At 37.5% G+C, this 12,762-nt stretch overlaps 1 protein-coding gene across 1 annotated transcript in view; it reads right to left on the bottom strand.

Moving 5' to 3' along the window:
• The window catches only part of UBE2U (ubiquitin conjugating enzyme E2 U), a 33,707-nt gene extending 31,701 nt beyond the window's left edge, over nucleotides 1-2,006 (bottom strand). The window contains exon 1 of the mRNA XM_070746077.1: nucleotides 1,555-2,006. Coding sequence (XP_070602178.1) covers nucleotides 1,555-1,623 — 69 coding nt within the window. The 5' untranslated portion in view covers nucleotides 1,624-2,006. The remainder of the gene's footprint in view (nucleotides 1-1,554) is intronic.
• Nucleotides 2,007-12,762: the final 10,756 nt, after the last annotated feature.

Raw genomic sequence — 12,762 nt, 5'->3', positions numbered from 1 at the left:
CTCTCTTACAGTCAATGGTAATGGGGGTCCAAAAGAATTCCCCCCCTCAAATGTTAATATAGGATGAATAGATTCTAGCTGAAGAAGACAGTCCTGAAAGACATATGTCTTTTAGGTAAAGAGCCAAACCTTAAATTGCATCTGAAAACCTAGAGAGGAGGTATGCTTAGGAAGTCTGGAACATGTTAACATGCAGGCTACTGCATTTCATATTGGCTATTCCATTAAAAATTAATTAGAAATGAACAACAGTTCCTCCTTACAGCCAAACGATAGGAACAGTGATTTGTTTATTATAAGTGCTATGCGCTTAGAGCTCAAAGCATTTTTAGAGACCCCAAACACCCATTTTAGTCTGTTTCTGTTGCTCCCCCCTGGGAGAAAGTTAGCGTGTATTTCTAGAAAGATTATCAGATTCTGTAACAGCTTTGTTCCCTATGCCATCCATCTCGCAAGATTTGTTTTTGTTACCATGTACATGTATACATCTGAACTATGTTGTTTCTCCATGTCATATAATATATGGGGGTACATGCATAATTTTGTATCTATCTATCTATCTATCTATCTATCTATCTATCTATCTATCTATCTATCTATCTATCTATCTATCATCTATCTATCTATCTATCTATCTATCTATCTATCTAGTCATGTTTATGTAGTGTTTTTGTAGTGTATATTTTAGTTTAGGAGAAGCAGTGAAGGAGCTGTCAGAGCAGAGGTGGGTTTCAGCAAGTTCTGACCAGTTCTAGAGAACAGGTAGCAGAAATTTTTGAGTAGTTTGGGGAACCAGTAATTACCACCTCTGACTGACCCCACCCCAACTATTCTCTGCCTCCTAAGTCCCAACTGATCTGGAGGAAATGGGGATTGGCAGTATCCTTCCCCTAGAGTGGGGTGAGAATGGAAATTTTACAGTATTCTATCCCTGCCAAGCCCACCAAGCCGCACCACGTCCACCAAGCCAGGCCTACAGAACCTATAGTAAAAACTTTTGGATCCCATCACTGTGCCAGAGAAGGGAGGGGGGAGGGAGGAAGGGAGGGAAAGAAAGAAAGGAGGGAAGAATTGAAGGGAGGAAGGGAAAAAAGAAGGAAAGAAGGGAGGGAGGGAGGGAGGGAGGAAGGAAGGAAGGAAGGAAGGAAGGAAGGAAGGAAGGAAGGAAAATTGTATCAGAGAATGGCATCTTAGTCATATCTGAGTAACTGCCAACTAACTACCCTGAGGGAAAGAGACCCTTAAAAAGGAAAAACCCCAAATGCTGTGAAGGTTGATAGAACAGTAGAGAGCAGATCATGAAGCTCTATAATATACTTGATTATGATTCTAATACATTGTTGATGGTCTTGACACTTACAAGCAAAATGGAAAGCATTACATTGATGCTGTCCATAGGGCCTTTGAGGAGAACAACCCTATTTCTACAAGGATTTGTTCTGGATAAGAGCTGTTTTAATTGCCTGTTTTCCTGTTTTTAAGTTACCTCAGATGCACGGAACAGGCAGCAAACTGATGTCCACGCTAGATTAATAAGGAATAAATTATACTCACAAATATATTTGCTTGCTTGAACTCCATAAGCTCCCTTTCCAACAGCAAGTAAGCTCTTGAATGCAACATATTCTCGGGAGCCTCTATTCTTCTCTTGTTGTTTCATCCAGAAGACAATTTTGCATTCACTTTGAGCCAGCAGAATGAATGGGTAATTGGGAGAAAAGTGGCAGAGAAAATAAAATACTAGAGGACCCCCCCCCCTTTTCATGTGGAACTGAAATGCATTTGAGCCGAATAGTGAACACCTTGCCAACAGGCCTGAGGCTCACCGAAAACAAAATCCTCTATACTTCTATTTGATAATTATATTTAAAGGAGTAGGCAAACATATATATATATATATCTTCATTCCTTGCTTTTCATAGCTGAACTGCTAAAAAGCACAGCCTTTGTAGGAAGCACAGAGAAGCAGAGAATGAAGCAGGCCCAGCTTTGTGTACAGAGAAGGTAACCAAGCAACCAGTTTTTTCCCTTTCCTCAAGGGAGACAGTTCCCTCTCTTAACTTTCTTCTCTCTTTCAACCAATCGGCATCAGTTTTGCTTTCACACACACACACCCCTTGTACCAAACACCAATCATGTCAGCCCTTCCATTCAAACTTTTAAACTGAAAGCCAGGGAGCCACTCAGAGATGCCAGTCGAAATTGGGTGGGCTCGGTTTTCTGTCAAGGAGTGCTTCTCATCTGAATAGAATTTGGGCATGAGATGATTATTAATTCATTAATTGATTGATTGATTAATTAATTAATGATCATTTATTTTCATTAATAATCATTAATAATTATTTTTCTCCTGTAATCTATAAGTGTGATTGATTGATTAATTAATTAATTAATTAATCACGTTTATAGATTACAGGAGAAAAATTATCACTTTACTATCCTGGTGAAGGATTGCTTTCCTGGAAGAAGTTTACAGAAGAGGCTGTAAGAGACCCTCATCAGAACATTTTTAAAAAGAAGCAAGATGGAACCTTGCTATGACTCTATTACTTAGTAAAGGAAGAATTAACCATTTAATGTTTTAATTACTATATAAGAAGCATATATGATTCCCCCTTCCAGATTTGGAGGACTGTGCTATCTGGACTCTTCTTGGTAAGATTCTGGATAATAGGTTTGTATAAGGGGGATGCATAGGTGCACCAGTGTGCCTTCTGTCCCCTGTCCTAATTTATTTATTTATTTATTTACTTATTTATTTATTTATTGATTGATTGATTGATTGATGGGATTTGTATGCCGCCCCTCTCCGTAGACTCGGGGCGGCTAACAACAATAATAAAAACAGCATGTAAATCCAATACTATAACAGCTAAAAAACCCTTATTTTAAAACCAATCATACCTACAAGCAAACATACTATGCATAAATTGTAAAAGCCTAGGGGGAAAAGAGTATCTCAGTTCCCCCATGCCTGACAGCAGAGGTGGGTTTTAAGGAGCTTACGAAAGGCGAGGAGGGTGGGGGCAATTCTAATCTCCGGGGGGAGTTGGTTCCAGAGGGCCGGGGCCGCCACAGAGAAGGCTCTTCCCCTGGGCCCCGCCAAACGACATTGTTTCTCTCTTACTAGTATCATGTATATAAACATTGTTATATCTTTGTATACTACCAATACGTACTTGACAAAAATAAATAAAAATAAAAAAAATAAAATATATCCAGTTTTATCCTTAGAAGCATTTCACTCCTCCAGCTTTTGTTTATTTGTTTATTTAGATTTATAAGCCACCCCTCTCCTGATGGACTCAGGGCGGCATACAATATAAAACCAGATATAAAAATAAAAACCCCAATATTAAAAAAACATTCATCCATCTATCATTCTTACTACTGACCGGAACAGAGTGCTGTTGCTCAATGGCCCCAGGCCTGCCGGCACAGCCATATTTTTAAAGCCTTTCGGAAAACCAGGAGAGTGGGGCGGTGCGAATCTCTGAGGGGAGTTGATTCCAGAGGATCGGAGCTGCTACAGAGAAGGCCCTTCCCCACGGTCCCGCCAGTCAGCATTGCTTGGCTGACGGGATCCGGAGAAGGCCAACTCTGTGCGATCTAATCGGTCCCTGGGACATGTGAGGCAAAAGACGGTTTACTCTGGAATAGTTGCTACCTCCTGATTTTATGTTTGGCATCTGTGATTTCTTGGGATTTAGAATAATAATTTTATACATATAAATACTCTTCACTTACCAACATTAATTGGGACTAGGACCTCTGTCACCAAGCAATAGTCATGACGTCATGTGACCTTGCTGCTTGTGAAAATACGGCACTTCCAGTTGTTGTCGTTAAGTGAATCACTAGGTTGTTAAGCAAAGTCCTCACAGAGTTACCATTGTGACTTCCTTCTGGCTTGCTCATTTACTTTTCCTTGGCAGAAGCTGGCGGCGAAGATCACAAATAGCAACCATGCGACCACAGAATGTTGCAATGTCATAACTCTGAACCAATCAACTTGCCCAATTTGCAATTGCATAGTCATAGAGACTGTGACTTTGCTCCACACCATCCAATGATGTTCAAAGACTTGTTTCCTACTGATATCACCATACCATTGAAGGTGTTTCGTATAGGAAAAACACATTTGGTGTCTCCTTCCAGAGATTCAATTCAATTCAATTTATTAGATTTGTATGCCGCCCCTCTCCGAAGACTCGGGGCGGCTCACAACAACAATAAAAACAGTATAACAATGGAACAAATCTAATAATAAAATTACATTAAAAAACCCCAACAATTTAAAAACCATGCAACACATACATACCAAACATAAAATATAAGAAAGCCTGGGGGAGATGTCTTAATTCCCCCATGTCTGGCGATATAGGTGGGTCTTGAGTAACTTGTGAAAGATGAGGATGGGGGCCATTTTAATCTCTGGGGGGAGTTGATTCCAGAGGGCCGGGGCCACCACAGAGAAGGCTCTTCCCCGGGGGCCCGCCAACTCTGTGGGACCTTATCGGCCGCTGGGATGAGCCCCTCAGGGCAAAAATAAAGTACTCTGTATCCAACTGGCCTTTTCCCTTTCATTCTTGGAATATAAATTGCATTAAACTCATCTAGCTTAGAGATCTTTACTGTTTCAGATAGAGGAAGCCGGTTTCTTCAGATGCATATTATGCTTGGTCTCACCTATCATTAACATGTAGCTTTCTCTACAGAGAATACATGCATTTGAAGAAAAGTGCTTATTAAAATCAAATCAGAGCATACACCCCTAATTAGGGGTTTGAATTTGTTAAAACGCTGTTCTGCTACCATGTATCATTTTGAAACAGTAGCAGAGCAATCAGTGATCATAGAACTGGGTGCCATTAAAAAAAAATTCTATGGCTACTCATCTGTCTCTGGTCAGTGCAGCTCTTAAAAATAAGGACAATTAAACACTATTAGAACTATTAAAACAGTACAACATAAATATATATGGCACCAAGTAAACCTGATAACACTGGGGAACAACAATTTTGTTGTCTTAAATCTGTGACTTGTTTTCAACTAACTTTTGACCTCTGGATCCAAAAATAACCCAGAGTTTTTGTGTATCATGTCAACTTTTTAAGCTACAGGATACCATCAAAAGTCACACAAATTGTGCATATAAAGGAAAGGAAAGTAAAAACTTACCAAATATACTGTTTACAAAAAATAATTGTATTCATACAAAGGCTATAATAGTTACTGCAAGTTAAATTGTGTTCATAGAAATAGTTACTTTTTAAAATTGAATGGTAATTATACATATTAAGGTAAAAAGTTTCGCTTATAGCCTTTTCAGGAATTTTTAATCTGTGGACATTCTTGGTTGATGCTCCAAGTCAGCCATCATATGTACATTCCATCTACCTTGATACTGTGCCTCCATGACCTTCAAATCTTGGTGGAATCGCTCAGTGGAATCACTCCATGGCCTTCAAAGCTTGGTGGAATCACTCACTGACTGCACCAAAATTTTCCGGGAAGTTAGCAAGATGGCTAGGTAAAAAATGCAATTTGATGCTCATGTTGCCTAATTAACTATATTATATATATAAGGTGTAGAGAAAAAAATTTGACGTTGTAGAAGAAAACTAACTAGTTTTGAAACTAACATGCCTAACTAACTACAAAAAAGCTCAAAAATCAAACTCAACAGAAATTGTGTTACAAATTGTTCCCCAGTGTAATCAGAGGTGGGTTCCTTCTGGTTCAGAGTGGTTCTCTGGAATTGGTAATAACTTGGCGGCCTGAGTTACTGGAACTGGGAATGACCCAGGCCTGCCATGCCCCCAAACCAGCTCTCAGTGGCACCATAAGGCGGCACCATCTTGTTTTTTGCTTCTGTGCATGAGCTGGGTTTTTAGCACTGAGCATGCATGCATGCCAGCACAAAGCACATGCCTGCCTGCTCATCCATGCAGTGTGTCAGGAAGTGGACCAGCAGCGAGGAAAATTAGATCGCACCCCTGCTGATAATAGGCCACCAAACAGCACTCTCTGGTCTATAGTAATACGTATTATCAGGTTGACTTGATGCCATGTATATTTATGTTGTAGTGTTGTACTGGAAACACACTGCAGCTCATGCAGCAGTGTTGTTACATGTATCAAATGGCCAATATCCTTTACAACCCATGCAGCCACATTCTGCACCAGCTAAAGCTTCCGAACGCTCTTCCAGGGCAGTTGCATGTAGAGCACATTGCAATAGTTAAGAAGTCACGAGGGCTAGTGACTGTGAGCGAAGTCTCTCAATCAAAGAACAGGCATGCCACCTTCAGGTGTGCAAGGGTTCTCCAGGCCATTCTTTCTTACTTGGGTTGAATTGAACCCATTGCATCTGAACTAGACCCTTACGAGTCACTGAGACAGGATATTCACAGCATCTCTCAGGCAGCTGGAGGCTGCGATAGAAAGCTGGGTATCATCATCATATTGATACCTTACCCCAAATATTCATCACTTTACCCAGTGGCTTCATGCTAATGTTAAATAGGAAAGGAAAGAGAATTGAGTTCTAAACCATGTTAGTTTCACCTATGGATGAAACTTACCCTTCTCTAGATACTATACTGATCTATATTAAGCTGCCCAGAGTTATCTCTGGACAACAAGACTGGCACATAAATTTAATAAATATTGTCAAAAATGTATTTGTTTTCCTTAGTAGTTTTATTATATGTTTGGTAATACATATTACCATGCAATATGTACGACCAAATATGTATTACTATTATTTTTCTCTTCCTTATCTCTTTCCACATATTACTACTGTTCTCACTTCTGCTGCAGTCTTAAGTGAATCACTCACTGTCATTAAGCAAGTTATTATTTGACCACAACTTGTGATTTTACTGCCCATTTCTCCACTGCTTGTTGGAAGCTGGCTGTGAAACATGCAGGACTAGTTGTAAAGTTAGTGTTTTAGTGCCATCTTAACTCTGAATGGTCACTAAAAAGAACAGTTATTAAGTGAGGTCTATTTGTATTGACATTTCTGAACTTTGGTGTTGGAGAAGACTTCCTGAGAAATTCTGGACAGTCAATAAAGGAAACAAATGGAACATTGAATAAATCAAAGTATAGGTTTCATTCAAGGTACAAATGACCAGGCTGTAATTATCCTACTTCAGACTCATTAGGCGAAGATCTCTCTTTCTGGAAAAACCTCTAGTGGTGGGACAAGTAGAAGAGACCAAGATGACCAGCAGCAAGGTAGGTAGACTCAGTTATGTAACAATGAATGTGTAATGTTCCGGAATCCACTAGGCCAGGGGTCGGAAAAGGAGCAGGAACTAGGGAACCTCTGATTGGTTGGTTTACAGTTAAATCCTTATTTATAGCTATTAAAGAAGTTAAGAGTGTTTCCTTGATGTCTTATTCGGGTACATAACACAATGCACAGTGGGGAAAATTTGAAGAACAAGTTAATGACAAATGTATCCAATCCCATTTGACCAATAAAAAATTTCTATTCTATTCTATTCATAATAACAATAACAACAATAGAGTTGGAAGGGACCTTGGAAATCTTCTAGTCCAACCCCTTGCTTGGGCAGGAAACCCTACAATACTTCAGACAAATGGTGATCAGTGAGAAAGACTGTGTGGTTGCTAAGTGTGGCAACAACTTGATGACACATTACTACTCTAATCATAGTGTAGCAGTGAAGCTTCTGGTAATCTGAAAAACCATTTACAAGACAGACTAGATGTGGCTTATATAAGCAAGCGGCCCATGAGCATTGCCCATATCATTGTACCATGCTGACCTAGCAATGTTTTACATATGCAACACTGGAAAATAATTAGCTGATTTCCTGTAGATGAAACAGGATAAGAGATATACTATGTCTTGGTTAATGCATACCAGAGGTGGGTTCCTCCCGGTTTGCATCGGTCCTATAGAATCAGTACTAAACAGCTGGTGATGTCATGGATCCGGTTCTGTCGGTACCAGTCCATGGACGCCACTATCTTTTTGGAGTGGGGAAATTTTTTGCTGATTTTTTTTCTTCTGCGCATGCACAGAAGCTGAGTTTCCGGCATTGTGCATGCAATTTTTTTGAATTTTTTGCAAATTTTCAGCATTGCACATGTGTAGCCCCACAGGGTGCAATGTGCATGCAGCCACACAACACGGGAAGCAAACCGGCGGCAGGGTAAATTAGAACCCTGATACATACATAAAATAATGGGCTATGTTTGTTTGCTTCCTGGGTACAGAGTACATGCACATATATATATATACAAACACAAAATAATTTGCAGGGACTTCCCTTCTGAACTTCATGGGTGGCTAGTCAAACACAATTTTATTTGGGTGCAGCAATCCCATTTTGTGCTGAGCTATGATGCATTTAACTTTGATTTGACTAAGCTAAAATAGCTTAGGGCCATAGAAGCTGTAATCATATATCATGGTTTATGAAACATGACAGAATTAACGTTTCTCTAAGTCAGTGTAATTTCCGCATTAGATCAGAATGTAAAACCTCATAATCATTTATTGCATCTCAGAGTTTGTCTTTCATAATAGATGTTGCAAATGATTTTCACATTTCCTACTGCATATATTGTATAGGATTCCAAGTGAAAGATTTCATCTACTAAATAAATTATGCAAATTTGCTTGAAAGAATTTTTTTGAAGTATTTTTTTCCCTTTGATGCAAACAAAACCCTTGGAAACAAATGAATGCCATAAGCACTACCATCTTTCTAACAGCAAACTATTTTTAAGTGTATTCAAACTTATTTAAGAATATAGTAGAAATAATTCAAACCTTATAGTAGAAATAATTCAAACCCTATAGAGAACGTAAGGGTAAAGATACTATTTATACTAAATATCTCATCGTTAATAGGGTGATTATAATCCAAAATATTTGGGAAAAGTGGTACTAAAATTGTTTAGTTCTAGTATAATGTTTTTCCTTACTAATTAGTGCATTAGATATAAATTTTGTTCTAGGAGTAATAGTTTTAATAATTATATTTTGGATTTTTTTTAAAAAAAGAAACACTATTATTATTTTACAATTTGAAGGTTTGTGGTTTTTCTTTCTCTATTATTTTTGTGATGTAGAAACCATGTCTTTTCCATATGTTTTTTTTTTGGTGCTAAATACTGATTTTTCTGGCATAAGTATTTTTTCCACATTACCCAATTTACTTTGAGAGGTTTCCCTTTGTTTATTTTCTCCCCTAGGAATTTCTGCTGCTGTTTTAGAGTTTATTAACAAACTGAATTTTGTGTCATGAAGCCAAAAAATGGTATGTCTGCTAATGACAAAGTTTTCCTTCAGGAAAGACAATTGGCCGGCTTGTTCACCATTTTTCCTGTTTAAAATCTCTTATACAACATTTAAGTACAGTTTTCTAAACTTTTATGCCAGGACTATTTCAGCGAGATAATGAAAAAACATTAATGAATAAGCTTTTTATTTGTTAAAAAACTCAAAAATAACCATACCATCTGGGTGTTCCAGAGGTGAGAATGCATTTTTTTCCTTTTTTTCAAGCTTATGGCCAGTTTTTCACAAACTCCTATTCATATATTAATTACCACAAACGTTTTAGACTACTGGCAAGAAAAGAGGACAAATTACTTATTCTAAGTAGCACCTGTATCAAAGCTTCTGTTCTGTATCTTCTTGACTTCCGCGGGGTTGATGGTTATAAATTGCAAAATCTCTTTTATTGTATGCATATTTGCCAAAAGATTAAAAACAGATCTATTGTGAAACCTTTGAGAACAGGGCAGTAAAATTTTTTCATCTACAGGGGTTTTTTTACATAGTGTGGCTTTCGTAGCCATTGTTTTCTAGCATTATTTTTTAAAACGTAGTATTTTGATATCTAAAATGATATGCTTATTAAGAAAGTACATTTTCAAATTAAGAGTAATCAATGGACAACTGTCTTATGTGATATTTAAAGGAAGCCAGTGGTGAGAAAGATGTAATGAACTTCTTTGGTGTGATTGTTATATTATGTTCCCCAAGACATTCTATCTTTACCTTAGCCATTTTTTCAAAACCAGTGGTTTAAAATAATCAGTGTTTAATATTACTCTAGTGTCCAAGATACAAAAATGCAATTAATGTCTGTATAAAATAGCCATGTCTTATTACATATTCATGCTTTAGTGCAATAATCTTAATGAAAACAATCTATAAAGGTATACAGTAAATAAATGCATGCAGTGAAAATCACCAAATAAAATCAAAAGGGTTCCTCAAGTCATTCTATATTTCAAGGTATCTTCATTAAGAAAAAAAGAGAAATAAACCAAAAAATGAAAAGCAAGATGTATTTTCAATTCTGCTATACAAAAACATTTTTTGTGCAAAAAGAAGAAAATTACGTCAAGTGTCTGAAAGACCATGTACATAATCCATTCACAATCTGTTCAAATTTTTAAAATTTCCGAGAAGCTGTAATTTATACAATTTTACAGTGGTTTCAAATTATTCTGATTGTTTCAATCTGCATAAATTTCAATAACACAAAGGTCATATTTTTTAGTAAAAAATAATTCTAATTCATATTATTTGAAATTACATACAAAAATTATAGGCAATTTCTAGAAAATTATTGTGTACATCTAATGGAATGTAGAATTTCAGGGGTATAACACTAGAAAAGCTACTGATTTAATTGAAATAATAAATATTATTGGGAAAACTGATTGTCTATTATAAAATAAGAATTGAAATATTTAAAGGGTTGCATAGCAACAAAAGGATACAAAATTCTATTGCAACTACAGTTATAAAATTAAGAAATATATTTTTCATTCATTTAGTGTATGTAGTTTCATGAAGGTTTTTCTTTTTAAATGTCTTCTTTGCTTTACTCTGCTATGAACACATTTCTTAATACAAAATTATTCATTTTGAGTCTTATAAATGATTGGAGATTTATCATTAGAGACTGTTTTTTGAAAATTGGCAAATGGGACCATAAGATTCACAGATCATACGTCCAAAATTCACAAACCAGAGATTACAAATTGCTGCGGGAAAAACCCTAAAAAAACATTATAGCTTAGCATGGGGCTAAGCCAGTGGTTCTTAACCGGGGTTCTATCAAACCATAGGGATTCGGTGAGTCGGTCTCAGGGGTTTGGCGGAGCCTCCACCACGGAATTTGTGATGACATGCAGGTATGTAATTTGTTGTGAGTTCATGCACTGTGTTGGTTTTGTTCTTTGATCAAGGTGATGTTCATGCACGGTTCATTTTGTGTACCAGTAAAAAAATATATACCTATGTCTTGAATTTGGAAAAAAATCATATTTGATTTATCACTAAAGAAGGGTTCGGTGAATGTGCATATGAAACTGGTGGGTTTGGTACCTCAAACAAGGTTAAGAACCACTGGGCTAAGCATATTTGAATTGTTTGATATTGAATATCATTTTAATTTCCAATATGGATGCTTCAAAGAAAAAACACAAATTAAATGAATTCCCCTTAAGTATCAAAGCATAAGATAAAAATGACATTTGTCATTTGCCCGATTTAGCTGTGGTAGTAAATCATGATTTAATTAAATCATGGTCTGTTGAAAAAGATCCAATTTGGGGAATGCCAACCCAATATTAAAAACAATATAGTGCCTGGATTCAAATACAGAATACAGATTGTCCTTAGGTTACGACAGCAATGGGGACTGAAATTGCCATTATTAAGTGAGGTGGTCATAAAGCATGATGTCATATGACTGCATCACGTAATGACATCTCAGTTGCCACTGTTAAATGGGAATCATGTGGGCCACTAAATGAGAGCCTCACAGGACTGCAAATTCTGACTTCCTGCTTGTGGGGAAGCTGGCAGGGAATATTGGAAATTGCAATCCTGTGATTGGAAGGGTGCTGCAATGGCAGAATTCTGAGGACATGTTGTAAGTCCCCTTTGTTCAGAGTTGTCACATGTTTGAATGGCTATTGAATGAGCAATTGTAACTCAAGGGCTATTTGTAAGTCAATGTAAACCACATTACAGTCACTGTCACTAGTCACTGACAGCCTTCAAACACTGCTAGTTTAATTTGTTAACAAGCTACAATGATGTAAACCAAACATAATGCTAAGCCTCGGCATTTAAAAATCTCAATGTCTAAGCCCAAACTAACAAACCCATTGTGGTCTATCACAATGTGAACTCTGCCAATGACTTAGTTCAGACAGCTAAGTAAGTAGGTGAAGTACTTGGCCTTGGTTTCTTCAGCCATGAAAGATGGCGTTTAAGAGGTGACTTGATCAAAGTGTATAAAATCATGCATAGGATAGAAAAGATGGATAGAGAAAAATTCTTTTCTCTATCACACAATACTAGGATAAGGGGGCACTCCCTAAAGCTCATAGGTAAGAAAGTGAGGACAAATAAAGGGAAATATTTCTTCAAAGGGTTGTTGGTTTATGGAATTCACTTCCAGAAGAGGTGGTGACAGCTGTCAGTCTTGATAGCTTCAAGGCAGGATTAGACAGATTCGTGGATGCCAAGTGTATTGGTGGTTATTGAAACGGATGTCCAAGTGCTGCCTCTATGTTAGTTGAGGCAGGCAGGATTCCCTTAAGTACCATTTGTTGGGGGTCAAGGGAAAGGGAGGGTTTTACCTTCTCTTTCTGCTCAAGATCCCCATGGACAATTGGTGGGCCGCTGTGTGACACAGAATTCTGGACTCGATGGGCTTTGGCCTGATTCAGCACGGCTCTTCT

The sequence above is a fragment of the Erythrolamprus reginae genome, chromosome 3 (genome assembly GCF_031021105.1).
Source record: "Erythrolamprus reginae isolate rEryReg1 chromosome 3, rEryReg1.hap1, whole genome shotgun sequence".
In the NCBI taxonomy this organism is placed as follows: Eukaryota; Metazoa; Chordata; class Lepidosauria; order Squamata; family Dipsadidae; genus Erythrolamprus; species Erythrolamprus reginae.
Note: the sequence above shows the minus strand (reverse complement) of the source record. Positions and strands in the feature narration are given on the sequence as shown.